General features: G+C 45.0%; 1 protein-coding gene across 4 annotated transcripts; it reads right to left on the bottom strand.

Moving 5' to 3' along the window:
* Positions 1-522: 522 nt before the first annotated feature.
* On the bottom strand, positions 523-23,099 carry LOC121723728 (zinc finger C3H1 domain-containing protein). Of its 4 annotated transcripts, none has more exons than XM_042109709.1 (35): positions 22,383-23,099; positions 21,390-21,818; positions 20,750-20,844; positions 20,289-20,598; positions 19,751-19,971; positions 19,234-19,357; positions 18,887-18,981; positions 18,455-18,652; positions 17,135-17,305; positions 16,766-16,912; positions 16,500-16,603; positions 16,265-16,402; positions 15,660-15,834; positions 15,217-15,348; positions 13,290-13,943; positions 12,887-12,996; positions 12,662-12,793; positions 12,400-12,521; positions 12,048-12,149; positions 11,739-11,864; positions 11,410-11,587; positions 10,942-11,128; positions 10,470-10,658; positions 9,832-10,069; positions 9,317-9,422; positions 8,725-8,923; positions 5,708-5,802; positions 4,636-4,743; positions 4,372-4,476; positions 3,954-4,119; positions 3,686-3,786; positions 3,255-3,356; positions 2,558-2,597; positions 1,972-2,034; positions 523-1,695 (listed from the first exon to the last, which is right to left on the bottom strand). In XM_042109709.1, the coding sequence occupies exons 1-35, from the start codon at positions 22,948-22,950 to the stop codon at positions 1,558-1,560; spliced, it is 6,168 nt and encodes a 2,055-aa protein (XP_041965643.1). In that variant the 5' UTR covers positions 22,951-23,099; the 3' UTR covers positions 523-1,557. The 4 variants fall into 4 exon arrangements, with proteins under 4 accessions (XP_041965643.1, XP_041965642.1, XP_041965644.1 ...); XM_042109708.1 differs by having other exon boundaries at positions 19,751-19,974; positions 20,750-20,841; XM_042109710.1 differs by having other exon boundaries at positions 19,751-19,974; positions 20,750-20,838.
* Between the last annotated feature and the right edge of the window lie 3,140 nt (positions 23,100-26,239).

Raw genomic sequence — 26,239 nt, 5'->3', positions numbered from 1 at the left:
AGCTCTACAATAATTCAGATGCCATTTTGTGAGACAATCCACCCATAACCTCTGAATGATCATGAATGGTGCGATGAAAAGCGCATCACTACAAGTTGACAAATATGACGACATTTTCTCCACTTTTCATAGGAATATCGTTTTGTTACTCATACCAGTTTCTGAATAGAACCATACCCAAATTAACTCTTGCATTAATGAATTCATCCTTTTCTAGTTTCGTCTACTTTAAAGACTTGATTTGTTACTCCTATAGTTGTTTCTACTATCTGCACACACCATCAAGGGAAACTTTATTTGAATAACCAGTCAAGGTTTTTTGTACTACAGACACACACATACAATAAAAACACAACAAAATCAATTCATTAGAAAATAATTTAATATAAACATATTTCAAATACAAAAAAATGTTTAGATGCATCATCATTCATGGATCCTCTTGAATACTTTAATGAATATCTAATATATATATATATATTTATATTTATATATATATATATATATATTCTTTTTTTTAATATATATATATATATATTTGAACAAAACCAAAATTGCACATGAACATATAGACTACTTGGAACCGTCCTGGTCTAGACACATTTTTGAGGGCCAATTCCTTGCAGGTTGGAGATCACCACCAATTGGGCAGTCTCAGCAGTATAGTCTCGAAGAAACACAATGATCAGCCAAATGTAATACTCCAAAGGCAGCCATCGTCTTTGTATGACAACAAAATATGCAGTTGGTTTTCTCCTAATCTACTAAAACCAGGTCGAGAAATGATGACGTCAATCTAGCTCCCTTCGGAGACAGTTATAGTTTTAGGTGGAAAAAAAAGCAGGATGAGAAAGGGAAGAGGGTTTTTTTTTTTGCTTCTTTTTCCCCCCACAGCCATTCTCTTGAAAACACTTAAATTTCACAAGTCAGGAGTGCCGCAGTGGTCCAACAACTCTTGACCCCAGGTAAAAAGGGTAAAACGCTATGTAAAACAAAACAAACTAAAAACCAAATTAAAAGTGACACGTACAAACAAAAAAGGAACACACAGATTTGCAGAGAAGGGAGGGGGAGGGAGGGAGGGTGGGGGTAGGGGGAGTGGTGGTGAAGAGGGTTGGGGAGTTGGGGGGGGGAGGGATAGCAACAGGTGTCATCAGATTTCCAATACTTACGTACATGATGTCAAAGGTGACAAAAGAGGCCCTGTGTTTGGCTCTTAGAGGCCACGGAGAGTTCATAGTCTTCCCCTGTTTGGGAGCCTCCAGCCACCCTCTGGCCTTCGCGCACACGCTCGCCCGCTCACGTCGTGGGCCCCCGGCGAGAAAACAACACTGCTCTGGGAGGTCTGACAAACTGGCCAAGTTAGGCCTCGCTAACCTACAGCCGATCTGTTGTGCCTTAATTTGTCTATTTTCTTTATTGTTTTAGGGGGAGGGGGGTGCAAGGGAAATGGAGAGTGGGTGGAATTTGTGAGTGGGTTTAATTGGCCGTATTCAAAATCGTGAGCTGTAAAGAGCATAGGGTGGGGGTGTGGGGGGGAGGGTGGGGGGGGGCTGTTCAGTGCTCCAATCCTGCCGCTCTGCACGGGCCTAAGCTTAGCACCTCAGTCAGACTCACTCCCAACTCTTGGCACTTGTCAACAAGTTTTTTCAGTGTATCAGTTTTACCTCCTTCAGCAGCTTCGAACAGCAGGCGCTGGAGAGGAGACAAGAGAACAAAACGGGTCGGGGGAGAGGGGTGGGGTGGGGCGGAGAGTGGCAGGTGAACACGCAAAGCCCAATTAGCGCTGTGTGTGTATTTCACATCACAATAAGTTATGCCCATCCGAGTGCATGTTTGAGTCAGAAAGTGTGAGTGCCAGTCTCTCCCCCACCAAACTTGAGTATGCATCTGCGTCTATGTGTGTGTGCGCTTGTATATGAGAGAGAGAGAGAGAGAGAGAGAGAGAGAGAGCGAGAGAAGGTTAATTACATCTTTCCACAGAGTGGCGCACAGTGGCAGCTTTTGGAGGGCCTGCTGATAGAGACGGCGCACCTAAAGGTGGACAGAGAGAGAAGCACACGAGAAAACCACAGTGGGAAGTGTCTAGTCAGTCTCATGAAGGACGCACACGGCAGGTCAGCACACACATGAGACAGAGAGACAGAGACAGAGACAGAGACAGAGACAGAGACAGAGAGAGAGAGAGAGAGAGAGAGAGAGAGAAACCACCTCCCCCACCCCCACCCCCCCCTTAAAACCATGACAAACTAAACTCCCCATCACACACGGAACACTTTAACTTGCTTTTAAACATGGAAGGTTTCAAAGAAACGCTGCATAACCAAAAAACAAAAACAAAACAAAATCACCCATCCAATCTTTCAAGCATTTTCTCAACACTTACCGCATCCTGTGGAGGAAAACACAAACACATCAACACCAACATGAAGGCAGTCATGGAACAGGAAGAGAAAGCAAAAGAGCGCAGAACCAAGTGCCAGTGGTGCCAGTGGTGCACATCAAGACCCATTCAGTGAGCAACACAGTATCAGAATACAGGTTGAGGGCAGCTCACCTCAGCTTTTCCCTTCTGCTCCCTCTCCACAGCAATAGCTCTGTCAGAAAACACAGCGAAACATGGGCCATCAGCACATACACACAGCAGCACAACACAAGACAACACAAAACGCGCAGACTGGCTCATGCAGACACGTCTCAGGAAAAACAAAAACATGCCAGATGTTTTGTACTATAGCTTTCCAATGCTCTCTCTCTCTCTCGCACACACAAAAATGAAAATCTGGAAGAGCGGAGCACCTTTCAAACTGGTACATGGCGGCCTTTGATTCCACTTGTTTTAGATCTTGATAAAAAAATCTTGCAGTCCAGTTTAAAAAACATCCCTTAAATGTCCCAATCCAAATCCGCTATGGTACTATGTGATGAGACTGCTGATCCATGTACTCCACAAACACCAAATGACAGACTACATCTCAAGTTACCAGCACACACCACTGAGGCGTAAAAAGCATGCTGTTGGACCTCACAGAACGGTTCCCATCAGGCCCAGCTGCAAATGACAAGTTTTCCAACACAAGGCTAAAGACGTCACTTTCCCGAACAGCACCATCCTGAAAATATGTCAGTGTGTGCTTTCTGGATGAGGGGGGTAGGTTGGCGGCACGTCCCGCTTTTTATGCCGGAGGGGAGGGGAGCGGTGCGGTGCCGTGCGGTGCGGTACGGTACGGTGCGTGCCATGCGCTCGGACTTACATCTTCCAGTTGGCCAGACAGTTGGGCAGGCTGCTGTACAGCCCTCTGCTCTGGAAGCGCAGATGCTCCACGCTGCCGTCGCGCCGCTCCTGCTCCAGCAACCTACGCAAGAACAAGGGGCAGGGGCTAACACTCAGTCTGGACACAGCAAACAACGCAACCCGGCCGGCCCCAGCCGATAGAGAGATAGAGGGATAGAGAGATAGACAGATAGATAGCACACAGGGAGCAGTGGCGGAGTGGTGAGTAGCCGGGCGATCATGCAATGTTCTGCACCACATACAGACATACCGATGAATGGGATCAAACATTGGTGCAGCGCTGGGTACACTGGTACAATGTAGTATGAATGGGCAATGACTGCTTCGCAGGGCAGGCTGAAACAGGAAGTGGTCAGTGTGTGAATAAGCCTGGGAGTGGGGTCTGTGTACCTGATGGCCAGCTGCGGGTTAGAGGGCATGGATTGCCTCAGCCTTTCCAGAACGGCCAGGTGCTGGGCCTGCGGCAGACAGCCCAGGTAGAAGGAAATCACCTGTGGATGGGTGGAGGGGGGAGGGGTGGTAACAACAGCATCAAGGGGCATCAGAAGGCACCATCTTCCAGCAGGGTTAAGACAGGACACCCAAGGAGACTAGAGAGACAGTGGGGCCCCCCGTCCAGCGCTTGTGTGGCTGAGCGCTGGTTGGGGGTGGTGGTTACCTGGTTGTGGAAGTCGAAGCAGCTCCAGTAGCAGGTGGAGCTGAAGGGCATGGTGAGGCGCGTGGGCACCGACACCAGGCAGCGATGCACCAGGTCGCCAAACAGCTTCAGGTCACGGGCGGCAGGCTGAGGACCCATCAGCTTGCTGCTGGCAAAGAGCAGATAGCTGGACGGACAGGAGAAACAGAGAAGAGTTAGAGGCCTGAGAGAAACGCTAGCAAACCAACTAAAACGGCCTAAAGAACAAAAAAAGGGGGGGAAAAAAAAAAAACATGGCTGAAGGTGATCATGGTGTGTTCACAATGGAGGAGGTGTGACCACAAGCTACTGGCTGTTGAGCTAATCAACCAAGACAAAAAAAACAAAACAAAAAAAATGCCAATAATTATTTCAAACACGTCCCATGTCGAACACTCACTCCAGCCAGATCTTCTGCAGTACTTCCAGCTTGGTGGCGGTGCCGAGGGCTCTCTCAAAGGCGTCCAGGGCCTCGGGAATGCCGCCATGCACCGACTGCCATGTGCTGTGAAAAAAAAGCAACACACTCTTCAAAATGAACCCTGCAATTTCTTCTTCATTTGTTTATCCTGCTGTGTTTGAAAACAGGCCGTAAATGACAAAACAAGTCACATAAAGCAATGCGTGTTGATGATGACCGATGTACAAGTATGAGTGTACTGACCAGTGGACGAGGCTGAGGTAGGGCAGCTGCTGGTCAATCGTCCCCTGCAGGGAGGCCTTGACGCGGGGGAAGAGGAGGAGGTCCTCTCTGGGGATCCCCAGGAGGTGACTGCAGACAGGAGAACAACGGGAGAACTCAGGTTCTGTCTCTCTCTCACACACACCCACATGAATCACTACTCTGTCTGCAGCAAACATCCATCCCACCCAGCACTAATGAGCTTTTCATGCTGCAAAGAGACGCCACCCATTACAGATGAGATCTGGTAATGGAGAAGTAGCAACGATAAGTGGACATGATAGCGATGGCACTGATAGAGTGACAACGGCGACGCGGGTGAAAGCGGTCCAAATAATAGAGGTTTCAAAGCTACCTGCTCAGCACACATTTCACGGAAGTGAATAGGTTCCATGCTGAGAGCACACAGCATCAGTATTCTCTGCTGGATCGATGGGAAAGTCCTAACCTTGCTCCGTTCTGAGCCCCATTTGGGGGACAAAGGTTCAGGAGCCATGTTCTCACGCGCACCAGCAGATAGAGGCCATTGTTTCAGCCCTTAGCCACCACAGGCGCACCACCTCCTGACCCCACACCGACACTTCCGAGCCTAATCACTCCCCGCGCAACCGGCTCGGGGCTTCGGGCTTCCTTCTGGTAAACAACGTGCAGGAAGACAAATGGCTGTATTTACAGATCCGTGTCCGCTGTTTACTTTCGAAAGAAAGGCAGAACTATCTTTTCTTTTTTTTGTGGTTGTTGACATCGTTTTGAAATGTGTGAAAGAATCTCGCATGCGTTGGGGAAGTGTGGCTATTCTCCTTGCTTCCTTCTCAACTCCCACTAAGTCCTTTTGTAAATACTGACAAGTCTGAAGTTCGCGTCTGAACGAAGCAGTACATTTCCTAAAGCTGATGACAAGTGTGAGAAGCCATGTTAGCGTTGTGCTAACATGAGCAGGAAATGCTTTAGCAACGTAATCAGATGGCTAGAGGACATGGCTCTTGTACCCCCCCAGGAAGCATTTCCATATGAGGAGCTTGCTTTTGGGGTTTGCCTAGGCATGGTGACTTACCGTAGTACATCAACTGGGCACAGTTTAGTTTGATCTGGCTCACACATGGATAACATGAATTCCCGAAACAATGGGGCAATGGCACTGGATTGCTCCTGCAAAAAAAAGAAAGAATAATAATAATAATAATAATAATAATAATAATAATAATAATAATAATAAAAAATAAAAAAAATATTCCAAATATCAACTATAAGACATCAATTAAGATTATGATTCACAATTAAATTAGTAGGGTTGGCACGGTTCATGAAAAAAAATCTGATGAATATTAATGTGCGGTCTCAGCCCCTTCCTTGCAGTTTCCCAAATATTAACAAAGCAGCACTCACAAAAACTCTTTGGAAATCGCAACCAAGTCTATATTTGCAATGATTAAGGGGAGTAGGACTATGCTATAGGAGCGGCCCCTCCTCCAATGGCACGGCTCTGACGAACTCATGTGTGCAGGGGAGAAATAGCCCTGTTCAGAGAAACTAGGAGTGTTCAAAGAGAAATTGCGCATTTACATGGCTTGTCAATGTTATGTGGTAGCCTAGAAGCTATCTTGCATAGCTCGGGTAGGCTACGCTATATGTAGAAATAAAATATTCCGTAATATTTCAGTCAATCTTATTGTGCTACAAAGGCACAGACGTCCCTGTAGATGGCAATAGCACATTCTACTTTTTTGCCAAATAAATGAAAAGCAATTTGAAGTCATCAATGTCTTCACTCTCTGTATCAAAATCTCACCTTTCCTTGATGGTCTTAATGATGAGCTTAAAGTCAAGTCAAATTCTTTCAGTTTGTGCTTGATTACATGATATAACTATACTAATACTGTAACCTAAACGATGCATAATTAAGCTATACCTCATATGTTGATATTTCTGAAGTGTTAAAGATTAAAAGGAAAAATAACAAGAACCATACAGAACCGAAAACTGTGACCTTAAAACCGTGATACTAACCGAACTGTGGGATTTGAACCGTGCCATCCCTAAAAATCAGTGAGTATAACCTAAACATATTATGCTTAAATATGCATAGTACATTAATTAAAATGGCCATATTTGATCATCATTGTTTTTTGCTGGTGTGAGTGTGTTGATCTGGGTCAGTATATGCATCTATGCATCTGTGTGTGTAAGTGCGTGTGGATGTTTGTGTGTCCCACCTGACTGCAGACGTAGTATACTTCAGTTTTCACAGAAGACTTCCTGTGTATATGTGTGTTTGCATATCTGTGTGTGTGTCCGTCCGTATCTGTACGGGCATGTGTTCAGAGATTAACTATGGCAGGAACCTGCAGGTGCTGTGCCTCTAAGCAGGTTTTGGCCAAGGGCTTCCTGTGTGTGTGTGTGTGTGTGTGTGTATATATATATATATATATATATATATATATATATATATATATATATATATATATATATATATATATAGGGGCGGTCATACAAGACAAAATTCAGGGGGGGCACAATCAGCCTTTTTTTTGGGGGGGGGGGGGTTATGTTAGAGGGGGGCCGGAGATTTCTCCCCCTGGAAATTTTGAAATTCTGGCTGCTAAACATACCATTTCAATGCTGTTTGGGAGGGACAGAAATACCTTAACAGAGCAAGCAGCAACCCTCCTCTATCTGAGGACTAAGCTAAAGTATTATCTATTCTAAAGTATTATCTAGTCTATTTTGTATCTATTCTAAGTTAATGTAAAACACATAGGTTGGTGAAAGAACTGTAAGCTCAAATTCAGATCATTAAAGTGTAAGCTCATTAAAGCATGTTTAGACACACACATTTACACTTAGGCCTACTACACATGATTTTAAAAACAGTACCATTGCAGTTATGATTTTAAATTGATATGTGACCTAAGAACAATCTTACATTAAAAAGGGTCTGAGGTCTGAATTTGTGTGCTCAGAAATTAAATTATTTTAATCTTAATTTATGTGATGAAGGATTTTGAAAGAAGTTTGATAGGTTTCAGTGCTGAGTAAAGTTAACACAAAATATTTGAATATTTTACTAGGCCTACTAGTAGCCTAATCTATTTTTCATTACGGCAAGCAATAGGCCACCTCATTTGTAAGTTGCTACCTGCATAATCATGAGCAAGTGACCTAATAAAAACCTAAGTTATGAGCACATGAGAAAGACTATTATACTTTCTTGCCCTCTACATCATGGTCATAGCAATCCTATTTATATAAAACAACTTTAGGAGCTAATTTTGAACGGATACCCTATCCCTTTTCACTACATGGATAAGCTGCCAGATACGTGAAGAGAACAAGTGGAGAAACATCCAACGCGATGCCTTGGTAGGCCTAATGTTATTAGGTTGGATTTTGTAGTCACAATTTTGCAAATTGAACACCCCATGAAACTGGAAACAATTGAACCAGGAGACTTAATACTACTGCTATGTGTAATATTTGTAAGAGTAGCCTAGCCTAGGATACGTTACACTGACACCATGTAGGCTAACGTTAACGTAATGCTCTGAATTCGCGGCCAACATCAAATCCATAGTCAAAAGTCAACATTTCCAGGTCAACCACAAATAATTCCACAACTTTTTATTGCTTAGCCAAGTCTACTTACCACTTCAACACCATTGACTGTATCTGTTTAAACTGTAACTGTAACAGTTCAAACGGTATCCTAAAGTTAACTGTAACAGTTCAACACAAGCAAAACATTGCGAGTTTACGCAATGAGTTGTTACGGGAACATACACAGACACCAATTTTAGGAAAAGGGCTGATGTTGTTGACCGGTCTTCAGCTATTTTGGTACGGTTTATTATACATCCAGAAGAATACATTTGAGTCGTTATAGGCTCTGGCTTATTATGGAGCATAATAGGAACAAAGCACGTGCCCCCTTTATTTCAATGGGCATGACACCACTGCATACATATATATATATATATATATATATATATATATGTGTGTGTGTGTACACAAGCATGTGTATATGTGTTATGACAAAGTCGGCGTGCGCGTGCGTGCGCGTGCGTAGCCACTCACTCGGTGCAGCAGGAACTTGCAGGTGTGGTAGAGGAGCTCGGCGCTGTGCGGCCGGTGCCTAAGGCCCTCGAGCCACACAGCCAACGCCCGCTGCTCCTCCCCCCGCGCCAGGTGCACCTCGGCCAAGCCGTCCAGAAGAGGGCAGCAGTCGGGCGCCTCCGACAGCACACGCTCACAGAGCTCCGCCGCCTCGTCCAGCCTGCAGGCCCAGCACAGAAGGACAAACGCCATTAGAGCACAACTCCTACAAGTTGACCATGATCAAATGACCCCCTTCTTATATTCCTTCTATCCATGCTCATACCACAACCATCTCAGTTCATCCATGATAGCCTTGATTCACTGAATAGTATTTGCATAGTAAGCTAGTTGTTGTAGTAGTAGTAGTAATAATGTATCAGTAAAATGCATACATTAGCCTTGTGTCAATGTGTCAACTTTATAAATGCGTACTGGTACATTTTGGTAAAAATAATTGTTCACACCGTATCTGCATGGGTATTATGAAGCCCCAATGCTTGTGTCTAACCACTCACAAAAAAAATAAAAAATAAATAAAAAACAGCAGGAGATGAACATGAGGTGCACTCACCTGTCCAGTTGGCGGTAGAGGGCGACAAGGTTGGCGTGAAGCGAGAGCACTGGCGATGGCTCCTCGCTGTGGGGCGAGGCCTCCTCTGAGCAGCCCTTAATAGCGTCTGCCAAAAAACACACAATGCTAAGGGACCATCTCCACAGTGTCGGGTTGCACAGGTAAAACAGACCCTGGGCCTTTCTCAGGGCTGACGAGATAGAGATAAACCATGATCTGACAGTGAAAAGCCGTTTGCCGGGACTATGCAAACTTCTCCGGTTTCCTCAGTCTGGCTGCTTAGCTAAGTATTTCTAACTGGTGGGGGGGTTCAATATCCATTTCACAGTTGCATTACTTGAACACACACACACACACACACACACACACACACGAGGAAGAGGAAGAGCACAAAGGAACAAAAAACGCCCAGTGAGCCATCGCTACCTGTCAAAGATGATAATCTCCATTCTCGTCTCCTTCAATGCCTGTTTATGTCTGAGTTGTGCATGTCTGAATGAGTAACGGGTCTTTACCTTGGAACAGGCCGATGAGCTGGTCGGCTGGTGTCCGCAGCTCGGACACGGAGCTCCAGGGGAGGGGCGCGGGCTTGGTGCAGACCAGCCGCGACGGGCTGGTGTTGGCCGGGTCGAACAGGCCCTGGGGCAGCCGTCCGAACTCGGTGGTGTGGATGCGGCAGAGCCAGGCCAGAGCCCGGTGCGAAGCGGTCAAGTGTGCAGCCAGACTCTGCTCCCCGTCAGACTGCAGTGCGTTCTATTCCAGGGACATGAGAAGTCAGTTTTATTCACCATTTATTAATAGTAATTTCTGAGTGACTGAATGGTAAGAAACATAGCATTTTAATGTGCAAAAGTAATATGTGAAAAATCTTCTTAGCATTCATGAAAAGCAGAGCCTCTTTCCAGATGAGAATTTGATGATACTCTCTCACTTACACCCATTTTGTTCACATAATTTTTTAAACCACCTCTACTGTATTATTTCAAAAGCAATATATGACAGATGGATTTCAAGTCATAGAATTGTCCAGCCTCATCCAGCCTTTAGTATTGCTGACATATTTTGGGCCGCATTATGGAGCTCAGGGCTTGATAATCTGCCTGTTTATAATCCACTATGGGATCATAATCTCAGTAAGGACAGGGCTGGGCACCTGTAGGATGTCCAGAGCGTTCTGCTGTCGGCCTGTGAACAGACTGAGCTGCACGCGGTACAGCAGGGACTCCAGCAGGCGGAACGAACGCAGCTCCTCGCTGCCGCCATCTGCTGTCTGCGCCAGGTAGTGCAGCATGCGCCCGCAGACAAAGTCTTTCCCCTCGAATGCGCTCTCCATGTTCATGTACTGTAGAGGAGGAAAGGAAGTTTGAGGCATTTCTCCTCTTCGTCACACAAAGCAAGAGAGCCTCTGATGCTACTGTATATCTCCTCTATGTGAGAATAAGAGGGAGAGAGAAATGATACAAGCAGGAACCAAGAAAGCAGCACAGAAAGAGACAGTAACAAGAGAAAAAACCCATCCAGACAGAGAGAAACAAATAAACTATAACCAGACAACAACCAAGCGACAACCAAACAATAACCAAACACACGGGCATGTTGCAAGGAAAGCCAAGAGAGACACGTACGGTCCACCAGACGTCGTAGTCGGGCGCGTGCTGCACGGCCATCTCGCACATCTCCTGCAGCTCCTCGCTGCTGCCGCGGCGGGAGAAGAGTGTCAGGTAGTGGCTCCACACCTCCGGGTTGGCCCGGTTGTCCTCCAGCGCGCGCGACAGGGTGTTCAACGCCGCGTCCAGACGCTCAGTCGCAGAGCTGCAAAGGGGAGGGGGGGGGGGGCGTTAAAGTGTGGTAGTGGAGCTAATGCTTCATCCATGAGACTTCCAGTCCACTCTAGTGCAATCCTACGCTTCTGAGAGGCTTTGCAAGCTAGCTCAGGTACATTCAAATGATACTAAACAATAACCTAATTTACCAAGTAAGTAAATACATAGGGACTAATGACGTACTATTTTATATGACTAAAATCTAAGATGATCTAGAATTAGTGCTGACCAGGCCATGCTTGCAAAAGTGTAAAACACACTATGACTTACATTTCCTTCTGACTGAGGTATTTGAAAGCCAGCTTGATCCACAGCTGCACATCCTTGGGGCTCTCTAAGACGCTGGTCTCCAGGTTGGAGATGTCGTCCGTCTCGCTGTCAAAGTACCGCTTGTCGTCGGGGTTGATGCAGACGTCTAGAGCCAACAGGTTGGCCTGTGTGCGCGCCTCTGCAAGAAGACACTCTGGTAAGTCACACAGTTCAAAAAATTGAACCGGACTTCTTCCTCTCAATACACTGTGATGCGCTGTCAGGATTCGAAAGTCCAAGGATATGCTTTGCTCAGTGCAGGGTGGGATAGCGTTGTTGGGTTTGCTCACCATACTGGCTCGGAGTGGGGGCCTCCAGCAGATCCTCCTCTTTGTCCGAGGGCTCGTCCACCGGGGGTGGTCGCTGCGGCTCAGGCCTCCAACTCCTCCTCTCCTTGCAGGTGGTGAAGGGAGGAACTGCAAGACAGCAGAAACACACAGGTAATTATCAAGAGGGTTGCCAGAGGGAGACCATCCTACATTCAGTCAATAGATTCAATAGATCAATAGATCAAAACAGCAATACTGTATACAGTGTTGTTGATATAAAGACAAGAGTCCACATATAATACCTAATAAGACTAATACACAAGCCCTTACCATGGCCTTTGCTCTCATTCACTTTGCTCATGAGCAGAACTGCCTTCTGATCCGTCCCCATGCGATCTCTGTTGGTGCCAAACAGCTTTTTGATGTACTTTTCTGCAGAGAAGGACACAAACACGTTGGGAGAATGCAGAATCTGACAGAGAAAACACTGAATTCACAATTACCATAACAGCATGATATCTACAGAACAATATTAATGCCAACAACAATAATAACAATCATCAAATTCAACCTTAAATGTGTTTACTACTGGCATGGCATGCATCTTGTTTATTTTGGCAAATGAGTATTGTTGAACAGTGTAGCATTGTAAAGTGGTAGAAGGAATTGTAAAGAGGCAAACCTGTGGCCAAGCTGATCTCATCTGTGCTGCTGTTCTCTGAACAGCCTATCAAAGGGAGGTTGTAGGAAAGGATATCCTGGAACAACTGGTTTCCAGTTAACGTACAGTTCCTCATGTGCTGCCTGGAGACAGACACACACACACACACACACACACACATATGAGGTCAGAAGTTTTACATATTACCAGAGTGAAAAAAATTCCTGACATGATGGCACTTGAGCTAAACCACTGGTCAGTCTTCATCCACATCCATACTCACCATCGACAGTCATCATCGTTGCATGTGCCCGTAAGGTCAAAGCGACAGAAGAACTTTTTTGGCTCAATGACGTTGCTATAGGACACAGAGCTGAGTGACAGCTTCTCTTTTGTTCTGAAGTATGGGCTGAACCTGCAGGAGGAAGGAAGTGAGACATATTCAAATCAGCAGTCTGCGCAATGGAAAGAAAGGAACAGACATTGAGAGAATTGTGAAATGGCTGACCTGTATGACTTGAAAGCCAACAGTGGACTGTGATATGCTCCGAAGGGAACTGGTTTCAACTCCACACGGCTGGCTGGCGTGGTCAGCGGGTCCACATCGACCTGTATCGCCTGTGGGAGAGGGGACAAGATGAATCCACCAATAGAGGCCATTCAACTGGACACACTCAGATTTGACACAATGTGCTACTTATCAGTACTCAGAGGTGAACAGATAGCAGAGAGCAGATTTTTAGAGGTAGGAAGAAATACATCGATCCAGTATCATAATCTAATGGCATATTTTGCAATATTTATAAAAGCATAACTTGTAGCAAGTTCAAATGTGAAAAAAAAAAAAACTACAATAATATTGCATTATGGCCCAGATATTGTGATTGCTGCCTCTATGGCCATTTTCATACCTTTCCACAAGGAAGCCTTTCCGTCACAGCGCCCCCTAGTGCAGTGAGTTCGCTCTGCAGCAGCTTCTCCAGAGTAGCAGCCATCTGGTCCCTCTGCTTTAGCTCCTCCACGCTGAGCCCCAGGTAGAGCTCCGGCAGGTCAGGGCCGCCAGCGCCACTGCCTTTGGTGGGCTTGGCAGGCTTGGCCAGGCCCTCCTTGGCAGGGGTGGACGTCTGCAGGGCCTTGGGGACCTGAAGCTTGGGCTTGGTGAAGGTGCCCGAGTCACGGAAGGAGCGTCGGCGGGTGGTGGGGGTGGCCGCAGCAGCAGCAGCGGTACCGGAGGAGGCCAGAACGGGGCTGCTGGACGAAGCCGTGGTGAAGGAGGGCTGCTGCTCGTCGTCGTCGGGTTCCAGGTCCTCGCTGCCCAGCTCCAGCTTGTCCTGAGTGAGGTCGTGCAGGGAGGGCTGGGGTAAGGGGAAGGGGCCGGCGGGGAGCGGCGGCCGCTGGGGAGGGGCAGTCCGCTGCTGGTGCTCGGCCTGCTGTCGCAGCGCCTGCGCCTCCTTCAGCTTCTGGATCCGCAGCGCGTACTCAGACTCCAGTTTCTGTAGCCACTTCTTCTGGGCGATCAGGTCAGCAAAGTGGCGCTCGGAGGCGGTGCGGGGGATCTTACCAGGCTAAGAATATAGACAAACACAATCATGGTCAATTTCAAAGCAACGCTATGCCATAATCTGCCACTTTTTGTGGAAGTTTTTAAATGAAGACTTTTGGGGTCACCTTCCAGTTAATTTGCGCAAAATATGGCCATGTGAAGGACACCACATGAAGAGTAAAAGAAAAGCCTTCAGAGCACAACAACGCCAGCAATATTGACAAAACAAGTGTTTATCAGTGATAACCGGGCTGCTGGAGGTGTTTGCATGGCTCACTAGTTTTCCAGAGTCCATAATGCTTCAACAACTTTGGAAAAAAGATATCTTTATTTCAAAGAATCAATCTCTGTGGGGTGTACTACGAATCTCGATTAGTGGGTTAGTGAGGTATGTTGCGCTCAAAGCCAGGCTATGCTGTGACACGAAAGTGGATCTGTTTTAGTGTCGCTATATCACCATGGTATCTTATGCTGTCAACCAAACCTGGTCGGGAGGAGGTTATGTGCTAAGTTATAGCTCATATTGTGTAATCTACCGCCCGCTGACCAATCAATTGTCTTAAAAACGAAGTTCTCTCACGTGTAGGATTCTGTCATATATCTTACAGGTGGAGCTCCGCCTATACTAACATTTTGGATCTCGATTGCGCTTTAATAGGGCTGTGCGTGCAAATATCCCACTATGGACGTGCATACCATACAACAACTGATGACAATTGATTTATTTGATGTTATAGGTTAGACACAAAAAAGTGTATAGACAGTGTAGATTAAGCTATCGCTCATGAATGCGGAAGTAATTGTTTTTAAATAGAGGCGGTCTTGTGCGTCTCCACGTTTCACGATTGGCCAACGTCATCCCAACACCGAGAACGCACACAGATCGGAGCTGAAAGCCTAGTTTGACAAATATATCACATAACTGCTATCGTAGCATCACTTAACGTATACCCCTGAGTCAAGGCTTTGTCAAGCCTCGCTATGTCTACATAGCCTAGATATGTCTAACGTGCTTCGTAGTATACCCCACTGGTTAGTCATGACTTCATTCACAACTCAATGTTACAAACCTTTGTCACATTGCGATTTGACAATATAGCTGACCAGTTTTTTGCTTAAGTAAAAATTGCCACATTCAAGACTCCAAGATCAAATTTAGCAGGGGTGAAAAAACAATATCAGAAGGTACCTACCCTAAAAAGTAAATAAACCACAATGTCTAGTCAGCACAGGAAACTGACAGTTCAGCACTGCGGTGCATTTAGGGGTAGGCAGGAAACGGCGGTGACTCTTACCGAGTAGTGCGGCGAGGCGTTCTTGCGCTTCAGCGTGCCACCGTGTGTCGACTCCTGGGCCTGGGCCACGTCTCTCTTCAGCTTCACAGCCTGCTGCCTCTTCAGCATGATGCGGTGTTGCACGCGCAACATCTGTGGAGGACAGAGCACAGCACGCGTCACTGAGGAAGTCAGGCTGCTGGTGGTGCAGGTTTGCTACAGGAGATTCATAATCTGCCTGGCATGCATCTGGCTAATATTGTGTTATTTGATATTTAATCAAACTTTCTTTTTTTACTTAAGAGCAAGAAAGTATTCGACACAATCTAAAACAAAATAATATATTGAATATATTGTCCGTGAAGAGCAAAAACAAATAAATTGTTAAGGTAGGCTACAGCTATAAATTTGCTCTTGATAGAGTTGTGACTTCAGTTGCTCTATGAGCCTTTTAAGCTCCTCACCTGCTCCTGGAGTTTCTTCAGCAGTACACGGTTGGCGCTGACAATCTTCTCAGAGGCCAGGAGCTGCTCGCGGAGCTTGACCACCTTGGTCTCGGCAGCGCGGAGGAACTCCTTCTTCTTTAGCTCCTGCTGCAGGAGCTGCTTCAGGAGGCCCTCGTCCTTCTCCAGCTGCGTCCTGCACAGCACAAGCACTCAACGCTTACTTACATCCACACGTACAGAATACAGCACTGATTTATAAATGAATGGGTGAAATGGATCATTTAATGTTCTTTTTCTATTTTTAATATCCTTCTTGGGCTTTTGACTTATATTCACATAGGACAGTGAAGAGTGACAGGAGGTAATTGGGTAGAGAGAGATGGGGTGGGATCGGAAAATTACCGCAGGTTGGATTTTAAACCCTGGTCCCCATAGGCACTTGGATCGAATGTGGTACAGACGCTGCAGCTATTTGTGCCACAGCTCTTTACAGGTTATTTGATAGAAGGAAGAAACAAATTGGCCTAATAAACCTTGATTGTGTTAGTAGGATTTTGTTAGTGGCGAAAAGATTAGGTCTGAGTGTTCCCAATCCAGGACAGGAAATCAGCCTTCTTCCTTACCGGTGCTTGGCTAACTTGTCCTCTGCCTCGGCGAGCCGAAGTGTGGCAGCATGGCCTGCAGCATCAAGTTCGGAGTCAGAGCCGACCGGAGACGGAACTTTCATAGCATCCAGTCTGGACATCCGCTGCTTCTCCCGACTGCAGGAGATAGGAGACCAATGAAACCCATCCAGAATCACCAGAAATGCATATGAACTATTTACAACAAAAAACCCTCACTACACAAATAAGTTACCTTGCAAGCTCATCCTTCCAGAAATGTTCCGGTTTCTTGGCATCAGGTAGCATTCGGATGGGATTGTTCTCCTTCTCCGATTTATAACCTTTAGGCTTTGTTGCCTGAATGCGAAAAAAAAAATTAATGCTTCTGCAACACTTCAACATAAAACAAAGCTAGACACCATTGCTGGCGAGAATGATTTTACACTGACATCATCAGTGACAAACATCAGCTAAGAAGGCCATTTAAAAATAAAGGTATATGTTTAATCGTTTCCGTACCTCAACAGTCCTGCGGGCTTCTTTAATCATGGACTCTAGGCCTCCAAAGATGCTATGGGAGGGAGCGGGGGAATTGCTGGCTTCAAAGTCGGAGTCGCTGTCGTCCGAGTCGTTCAGCTGCACCACCACTGCCTTGTGCCTGGGCAACTAAGGAAGAGGAGGGGGTTAAGTTCATTTCTAAAACAGATAGTTCCAGTCTTTGATTATGATATATGACTATGCCTCTGCATCATTTAGCGAGTATAACTATTTCATGGCAGAAAAAGTATGAATAAATCAGTATATATCTCGTCGCTGGGTCATTTTTCAAACGTAACATCTTTCTTTGTAATGAGCACATAATAAAGACTGAAGAGTGGAAGTTCCTACCACCAGTGGGGCTCGGGGTGCTAGGTTGCCCCGCGCAAACTTGCTGCTGGGGTGGCGGGGTGGTGGGATGACCGTGTTTAGGCTGACCGCTGTCAGGTTGCTCCTGGCCATCAGCAAATGGCTTGGTCTGACCAGGGGAGAGGGTGGCCCACTGTGACTCAACACAGTTTCCTGTGGAAGGAAGGGCAACATGTTCAAATCCCACTGCTCCCACAGCTCCCATCATGCCTCATCCTGTGCTTACTGGAAAACAAACCCTATGCTTCTGGGGGGTATTCCAAGTACGTGGCTTAGTGACAAACAGCTTCTTCTATTAGGAGATTTACCACTTACTCTGAGTTAACTTACCCAGGTTTGTCACTTAAACACGTACAATCACAATATCTGGGCCATAATGCAATATTATTGTAGTTTTTTTTTTTCACATTTGAACTTGCTACATTCCAAATCAAAACACCAGTGTTAAGGCTAGGCTTAAATTGCATTTGCTTTCAACTAATCGGACACCATCTTGAATGTACAGGACAATGGTCAAAAGCACTATGATGCTCTTCTGAAAATTTCAGTGTCCACTAGGTTCTGGCAAAATGGCTGATTCGATACATGAGGCAACTTTTTGAACAATGTTGCTGGGCAACCACATGACCTTTTGCATGTGTTTTGATTAGATGATCATGGCAATTTGCCTACTATGCTTACAATGGTGAATGCCTACGACAAATAAAATTCTACAGGAAAAAAATAAAAATAAAAAATGTCGTCCAAAATATCAATGGGAACGTGCCAGAGAAACAATACACAGCAACAATGCTCAAAAAGTTGCCTTGAGTTTCAACAGCTTCAGGAAACACAGTTCAGTCAAGGCAGATATGATAGATGGAATAAAACCCGCAGTAGGACCGCAGCATTCATGTTCACTAGAAGTCAGTGGTCCAAACAACTCGTGACAGCTGCAAGAACAGCCATAGGGCTATAAGGGAACACCACTAAAAATACATGGAACTGCTGGGTCAGGTCCACTGTCACACGGACACCGTCAGACAGAACAGTTCCCTGCATACACATGCGAGAGAGCAAAGCACATTTTAACATGCTCCAAGTGGCTGTAGGTAAAACCTCAATTAGTCCATATAAAGAAAATTAACACAATGTTTCAGAACCAACAGACCATACTGACTGATGACAACAGCAAAAAAAACTGTTAGCCACTGGCAATAGCAGAACACTGTGTCACTGTGTCTTGATTGACTGAAGGGCAAACAGAATGTCATGCTTCCATAACCCCAACACTGGAGGCTACGCTTGCTCTCTGAGGCCCACCTCTGGCTTGACGGCTCGTTTGCTGGCCAGAGATTTCAGCAGCTCTTTACGCAGTAGCATCTCCTCTTCCTCCTCCTCGTCCGCAAACGGGGGCTTGGGAGGCCGCTCCAGCTCGTCCGGAGGGGGCATTGGGGGCAGAGGCGGAGGGGGCACAGGATGGGCGAGGCTGAACTGGTCCAGGAAATGTGGGCCCAGTTCCTGAATAAAGTGAGACAAGACGAAAGTCAGAGATATATCAAAGAACTCCAAAACTTGAGGGTTTGCTCAATCTAAAAAATGGTCGTCACAACCAAGAGTTACTGGCTTTGGGAAATTAACTGTGCGCCCAGTCCCGTAATAGAGAAGAGGCATGTCAGCATCATTTGGCTATTTTTCTGTCTGCATCACCTTGTACATTTAACACAGTCCACTGTAGACACTGTAGAGACCTACCATTCCGGGTGGCGTCGAGTGCAGGGGAAATGCAGGCAAGTGAGGAACACAGGTGGCCATCTCGGCAGGGAAGGGATCGCACACTGGGGACGAGGCTGGAGAACAAGGCCACATGTTAGGACACAAACATCAGCCTACTCTACACCCTCTTCCCACCTCCACTGGGTAGGTCACTGTTTACACCAACAGGTCTCCAAACCTGCCTCTACAGCATCGCATCACTCCCACAGGACATAACGTGTGCATTACACAGAGTCACCATGCGGTGCTAATTGAAAGCTTACAGATGTCACACGCACGACAATTGAGTTCTAGTCCACTGGGCATCTAGGGGTTGTGATATTCACCTGGCGACTCAGGCTCACTGTCTGTGTCCATGGCAACTTCATCGTAGTTGTCATACTGGTAGAGGTTCCCTGAGGTGTCCAATCCCTGTTTGCTCAGGGATTTCCTGTGTTCATTATCTACAGACTGGAGAGAGAGAGAAAAAAAACCTTTAGAGCTATAATCCACTGCAACTTCTTAAGTAATTAATTAGAGTTGTAAGCTTGCTCATTCTGATACACTTTAGACATAAAAATACAGTGGGACAGAAAACTAAATATATCATAATAACAGACTTCATCTTGGAACCATGGAGGTTCAAAATCAAAAACCTGTTTCTAAAATTGTATTTCTTTGTTTATTGTATTTACTAATTATTGTATCATGAAAGCTTGACGAACAACAAAGAGTCAGATTTTCACATCTGTATTTCAAGCACTGAACTGGGTGTGCTACCACAAAGTATGCTTTAACAGACAAATACGGTGCGCCTTGATGGTTATAGACACAAAGACACACTGTCTGAGACAGCCGTCTGACCTTGATGCGTGGGTGGTGCTTCCCGCCCACGAGCTTCATGAAGCGGTTGTACTGCTCGTCCTGGTTGGAGAGGTCGCGGATCTTGCGGATCTCCTCCTCCCGCTTGCGACGCTCCTCCTCCTCCTCCTGTCGCCGGCGCTGCTGCTCCTCCTGCTCGCGCTGCTGCTGTAGCTTCCACGCCCGCAGCTGCTGCTTCCTCCATGCCTGCTTCGCCGCCGAACCTGCTGGACGATCCCCAGAGGGCACAACCCACGCCCAGTTAATCACAAGAGAGAGAGAGCTGCAGAACAAACACCCATTACAACAACCTTTTGTCAAGTAGAACTATGTTTTATCTCTCAAATATTATCAATATTAAGAATAATGACTGTAAAAACAAACTGATTTTCAATCAATATTATGAACAGGGATGCAAAAACAAGAGGACTTTCAATCATTATCAGTATTATGAATATTATGGATGAGTTTGAGTCTGATGAGTATTGTGGATTTTCAAGCAATCAGTCTGTTTTGAAAGTGAATTAAGTTAGGCAACTACCAGGGCTGATGGCCTTCTTCCCTGCGGCGTGCGCCTTGGTGCCAGCTTTGCTCTTGTCGGCACCAGGCTTCCCCTTTTCTTGGGGCTTGGTGGGGGCGGCGGTGCCAGCGCTAGACCTGGTCACCATTTTGGAGCGCTCCTGGGGGCTGGCGCTCTGCGAGGGCTTGGCCTTGTTGATTTTCTCCTTGCTCTCCTTCATCACCTGCTGCTCCTTCTGCTGCCACTTCCTGCTGGCCGACTCCAGGGCCAGCAGCCGCAGTTGCAGCTCCGACATCTCGTCATCCTCATCCCGACCTTTCTCCTTCCCCTTCTACCCATCCAGACAGGCAGGCACGCACGCACGCACGCACACACACACAATCAGAGAGCATAAATACTGAGTTGCAGGGCATATGGAAGCATATGAAAATGGTCAGACAACCCCATTCAGTGTAGTTGTAGAAAGTTCTGGAGGACTATACCTTCAGTAGGGAGGTTTCTGCGCTGGACAAACAGGATATGTTGAAATCTGACTCAGTGTCATCTTCATCATCCTCTACTTCTGCTTCTGCTTCTTTAAATAATAAAAAAGCAGATCTTACTATACAGTCCATGGCAATTGAGTAAGGTCTTCTGGAACATTTACTTTTTTTTTTTCAAAACTAGGAGCTGGCATCCTCCTCTGAGCTGATGTTTACTGTGCCAGAGAACACAGCAGGAACAGAATGTGCTGACCACAATTGAACAGCCTCTGAACCACTTTGGACAATACTATTTCACCCTAAGAGATTACTGTTGGCACTATGAGATACTGGAGGTGATTACAATGTGCTCCAAATACACAATTGATATCTGAATTATTTACTTGAATGATTACAGGTGGTACACTGTTCATATAATGGGAAGACAATTCAGTTGTATTCCCTTAACTGATGTGTGGTTTTTCCATTTAAATTGTATGTGTTTTGTCATTTTTTCAACCAAATTCCTCGTTGTTATCTTAATGTGTCAAGAAAATGATAAAACATCATTTGGACTTCCAAAAATAACTCCACTAGGTAATATGTAGACAAAATGTGCGGGCAAGTCACAACCAAACATGTGCCAAACACCAATACTGACCTTTGACTGTTGTGGTTTCTTCTACAGCACTGGGTTCCTCCTCTTTCTTCTCTGGCTCGTTGGTCACCTTGGAGTTGAGGGCATCCCTCTCAGCTGGTGTCAGTAGCTTCTGTCTCAGGGGCTTGATGTTGAAGGCCTGGAAGGCTTTCTTCTCCTCCTCCTTTTCTTCCTCCAGTTGCTGTTCGGGATCTTGTGGCTGCTCTGAGGTGTTGGTCTCCTTCTCAACATCAGCGGTCTCTGTCTCTACTTCTGCATCTGGGGAGGTAGTAACACTAGAAGCTGCTTCGGTATGCTTACGGATGCACTCCAGTTCGAGCTGGATTTCCTTGTACTTGATGAGCAAATCCTCAAAGCTCTCTTCGACACCATTCTCGGTCTTTGGTGCACTGTAAGCTTGCTTTCTTATCTGGTTTCTTCCAAATGGCTTTTCTGGGGGACATTGCTCAGGATAAGTAAGTGAGTGACTGAAAACTCGTAAGAGAAATACTAATTCAATAATAAACTATGTCCCTGCTTATGTAAACACTTCAAAACCAATTGTGACTGTCAAGATTGCACCAGATGAAGGCGTTTTACATTTAAAAAAAAAAAAGAAATATATGCATTGTAAAACAAATAGTAGATCTTCTTTTACTCGTACAGGTCTACTACATTACATGCCTATGCATTGTTATACAATATGGGAGTGTAGTCTAAAACAAGGGTGAAGACTTAAATGTCTCTACAATATATTTCATACAATCTCATAATGTATTACTACAAACTTACGCTTCATTTACACATTTCAGGATTTATACTTCATTATCTTTCATTTTTTCTGATTAACATAAAATACATTGTTCTCTAACATGTTAGCATTAGCAAATTAGACAGCTAGCAAGCTAACTGACCAATTTGGTCTAACGTTAATGTTGTTAGCCGTAAATATTGAAAAGCAATTCGCTAGAGACTACTGACATAACCACTTCAGTTAACTGAAATTCCAAAGGATACGTTTTCTCTGGGGAGATACCTTTCTATTTAAATGACTGTCCCCAAAGGCATACTGACTGTCACCAAAGGCGTACCGACTCACGGGAGGCCGGCCATTCTCCCTCAGACCCCCACCGCCATCTCCTCTGCCTCCACGGGCCCAGTCTCCTCGTCCCTCATTTATCGTTTTAACGTTAGCACGATTTCGTAGTCTGCCTAACGTGTGATGACTGCGTTCCCAAAAGCTGGATCGCGGACTAGGATTGCAGTCCTGCCCTGGCAACAATCGGTCTGGTCCACTAGGTCCAATCTGCTGTCTGTGGCTAGGGGGGAAAGGGCCATGCAAGTGGGGTCCGCGATTAACGTTAAAGGGCATCATCACACGGAAATCTTGCGCTGGGGAGCCCATCATAGGAGGCAGTGTTCGTACCGGACCTTTGGATTTCCGATTACACCGTGTCGAGTTAGCATTTCTAGGCCTCATGCCTTCTTGTGTTAGCAGCTTTTCTTCAGTTTCGTCGTCGCAAATTTCCCCATCTTCAAGCTCTCCCTCCTCTCTGGGAGATCGAGAGCCTAAATTTACCTCCATTTCGCAAACGATCTATTTAGCTACCTATAATTAGAATAATATTTGTAAAAACACGCGATTGACATGGGTCTGTCACAAAATACCAATCGAAGGAATTTGTCCTAACGCTACACGACATAACCCACTTATCAGAATGAGGGCGACGTCGATCCCAGAGTTCTTTACTACAGTCCTCTACGGGTAAACCTCGCTGTCGCGAGAGTTTGCTATGTTAACTCTTTACATCCCATCTTGTAGCCTACTGTGGTTCACTCTCTAGGCTAAACCTAATTTTTACAGTCTATGGGCTAAACCCTAGACACCGTGACTGTTTATAATAGTTAACGCATGCAACATGACATTTTTGTTCTTTATTGGCATTTATCAACAAACTAATTGACCAGGATAGTGTATTCTTCAGAGAAACAAGATAATTACTATGTGTATCCTGACTATGGCATATATATATATATATCCGATACCACATGGTGCAGTCCACCTCACTGTGATCAATAATTCATAGTTTGCCCACCTCTTATTTTAGCACTACACCCCTGTATGTGTGTGTGTGTGAAAGTCACCTTTCATGTTTTGCTTCAGTAATGCCATAAGGTCCATATTGTTTCTTTCTATTTTATTTCTCACTCTCACTCTTAATTAGAAAATGACCAGAGAACAAAAGAAATACACAGTATATTTGAATACACATAAAACTTTATTGTTCTGATACCAGTCCAATTTCAGTCTCAAGCTGCCATTGGATTTGTTATTTTAGCAGTGTTATAATGACCAGTCACCCAAGGGGGAAGCTCTTGACAGATCCGTCATTCTCCACCCAGGCATTGACAGGCATGCCTGCCTGCCAGAAGCTGCTCCCTCCAGCTATGATAGGGGTCTCAAGATCAGCTGCTGGCTTGACTGTGACACATTCTAAAACTGACGCTGCCGTGTGTCAAGAGCATTTTGGCATGGCACAAAGGAAGAACCACCTGAAACATACTGTACATCTCTGGTGACCCTCTTCATTGTATGCCTGATCAAGGCTTTTTGAAAAGAAATCTTTAGCCATGTTTTTCCACTTTAGGTGAGCAATGAACTCTTCCAGCTGTAGCTTTTTAATGAGATCTTCGACCTGTCAAAGTGTTGCAATCCCCAACACCAATGTGTCAGAGCCAAAACATACCAACTGGCTTCAGCTTCCCCCTTGCAAGATTGGTCATTATAACACTGCAAAAACAATCAATCGAATTGATGCAGAAAACTAGAACCTGAACCTGTTTTTTATATTCCCTCTATCTTCTGGTTGAATTCTAAGACAATGAGAAATCAACATATATGGTCAACATTGCTAAAACATAAATCTAAGGGGTGCCTAAAACTTTTGCACAGTACTGTATTTAAAAACAGCATAACAAATACTTTATTGGACTTGGAGACCTAGGGAGTTTCCAAAAAAAGAAAATAACAACAAATTGTTGGCCATAGCTGGGCACCTGTCGGGGGAATTCAGGCTATAATGTAACACACCAGGGCATTTAGGGGATGGCCATTGCTAGGATGTGAATGGTAAATATGTACATTCATTCATGACAATAACAAGCATGTATTATCATTTTATATGTAAACAAAAATGTATTATGTACATGTGTAATGGAAATGAGGCGTAATGTTTTCATGTTTTATGTAGCCTACACACAAAATCCAGTCTGTATAAATCAAATTGTGTGTGTTCCTGTAATGAGACATTTGATATGAGAGATAAGGCGGTTAGGATCCACTGCTGTCACAGCTAATACCCAGGTGTTTTACACCAAATTATGATGCTCCTTGAGACATAGCCATAATTGTAGGCCTACCTTATGAACATCCCCCCATAACTGTGTGTTATAGGCTAACTGAACAGAATAAATGTGTGTGAGTCATGTTCAGAAGTTGACACATAGCCTACTGGCAAATTAAATAAAACCTATTATCCTTTCTTGCTGTTTTGGTCGTCTGTCAGAAGTTACATGTAGAAGAATTGACATGATATACCAATATTTTAAACGTACACTATGCAAGATTTTCACCTTAATATAACCTTTACGAAGCCGATTTGATAGTAAACAAACATATAGGCAAATCGTTCACCTAGCAGCTTAGACTATCAAGCCGCTACCAAAAAAACAGCCATGCAACTTCAAGATCCTTCACCTCCACAACAAAAGCATTTTAAGTCATGAGAAGTTTGCTATTTACAACAACAGAGTAAAATATAAATATATCGGGACTCTAGAGTAGCCAAATACACCTTAACCTGCAACAAGGAGGGGTAGTTCCCCTAGGATAGGTTTGGTTACCATTTCAGACTTGGGCCAAAAGTGCTTCGCCTATACATGTTTAATGCAAATGTTAATCTTAACATTTGCCCTTTGACTTTAGGTTACAAGGAAGTTTATTGTCACATGCATATAGTTACTGGAAGTAAGAAATGCAGTGAAATTATGTAGGTTGCACTGTGTTTGAGCTGGGCCCAGAACAATCAATGACTAGAAATTGGTCTAGGCCTACTAATGTCTTTTATTACTTTTTTTTACTACTTTTGCCTTTGTTTTTGCTTACTAATTATTCTTTATTTTTAAATGATTTTACCTTGTGTTTTATGTTTTCTTTTTATTATGATCTTTACCTTTTAACTATTCTTTGACTATATTGCCCTTCTATGCTTTTATTTGTTATTATTGTTTGGTTTTGTTTATGTGAAGCACATTGAATGACCTCTGCGTATGAAATGTGCTATATAAATAAACTTGACTTGACTTGACTATTAGTTCATGTTACAGGCTAAGGGCTGAGCTACACCAGGCGCGTAACTGAAGCGTTCCGTTCGCGTTGCGTCTGCTGCAACAATTAGCTTCCATTATAATCACTGGAAGTAGCTACACCAGACGTGACAGTGGGGCGTATGTTCGAAAAAAATAGACCATTAAACTAAAATAGATTTTACGCGTCGGGAACAGAACGCTTCAGTTACGCGCCTGATGTAGCTCATACCTAAGTTGCCTGCAAGTGTTTTTACTTCTGCCTTAAACCCAGCAGCACTAGGCCAGTGTGTGTGTGTGTGTGTGTGTGTGTGTAAGAGAGGGAGAGAAATTGGAGGTGTGGTGCTGCTCTGGAGGTGTGGGTTGCTGTAAAGGATATGTCGAGTATTTCAGGCCCTTTTCTCTAATCCAAACACGATTGTTGCATAATTATGGATGCATAGGTCTCATGAGCTCCACACAACTTGCAGTTCTTCAAATATCAGATGGGAGCGCTGTTGTCTGTACCA

This window comes from Alosa sapidissima, chromosome 11 (assembly GCF_018492685.1).
Source record: "Alosa sapidissima isolate fAloSap1 chromosome 11, fAloSap1.pri, whole genome shotgun sequence".
NCBI lineage: Eukaryota > Metazoa > Chordata > Actinopteri > Clupeiformes > Clupeidae > Alosa > Alosa sapidissima.
Note: the sequence above shows the minus strand (reverse complement) of the source record. Positions and strands in the feature narration are given on the sequence as shown.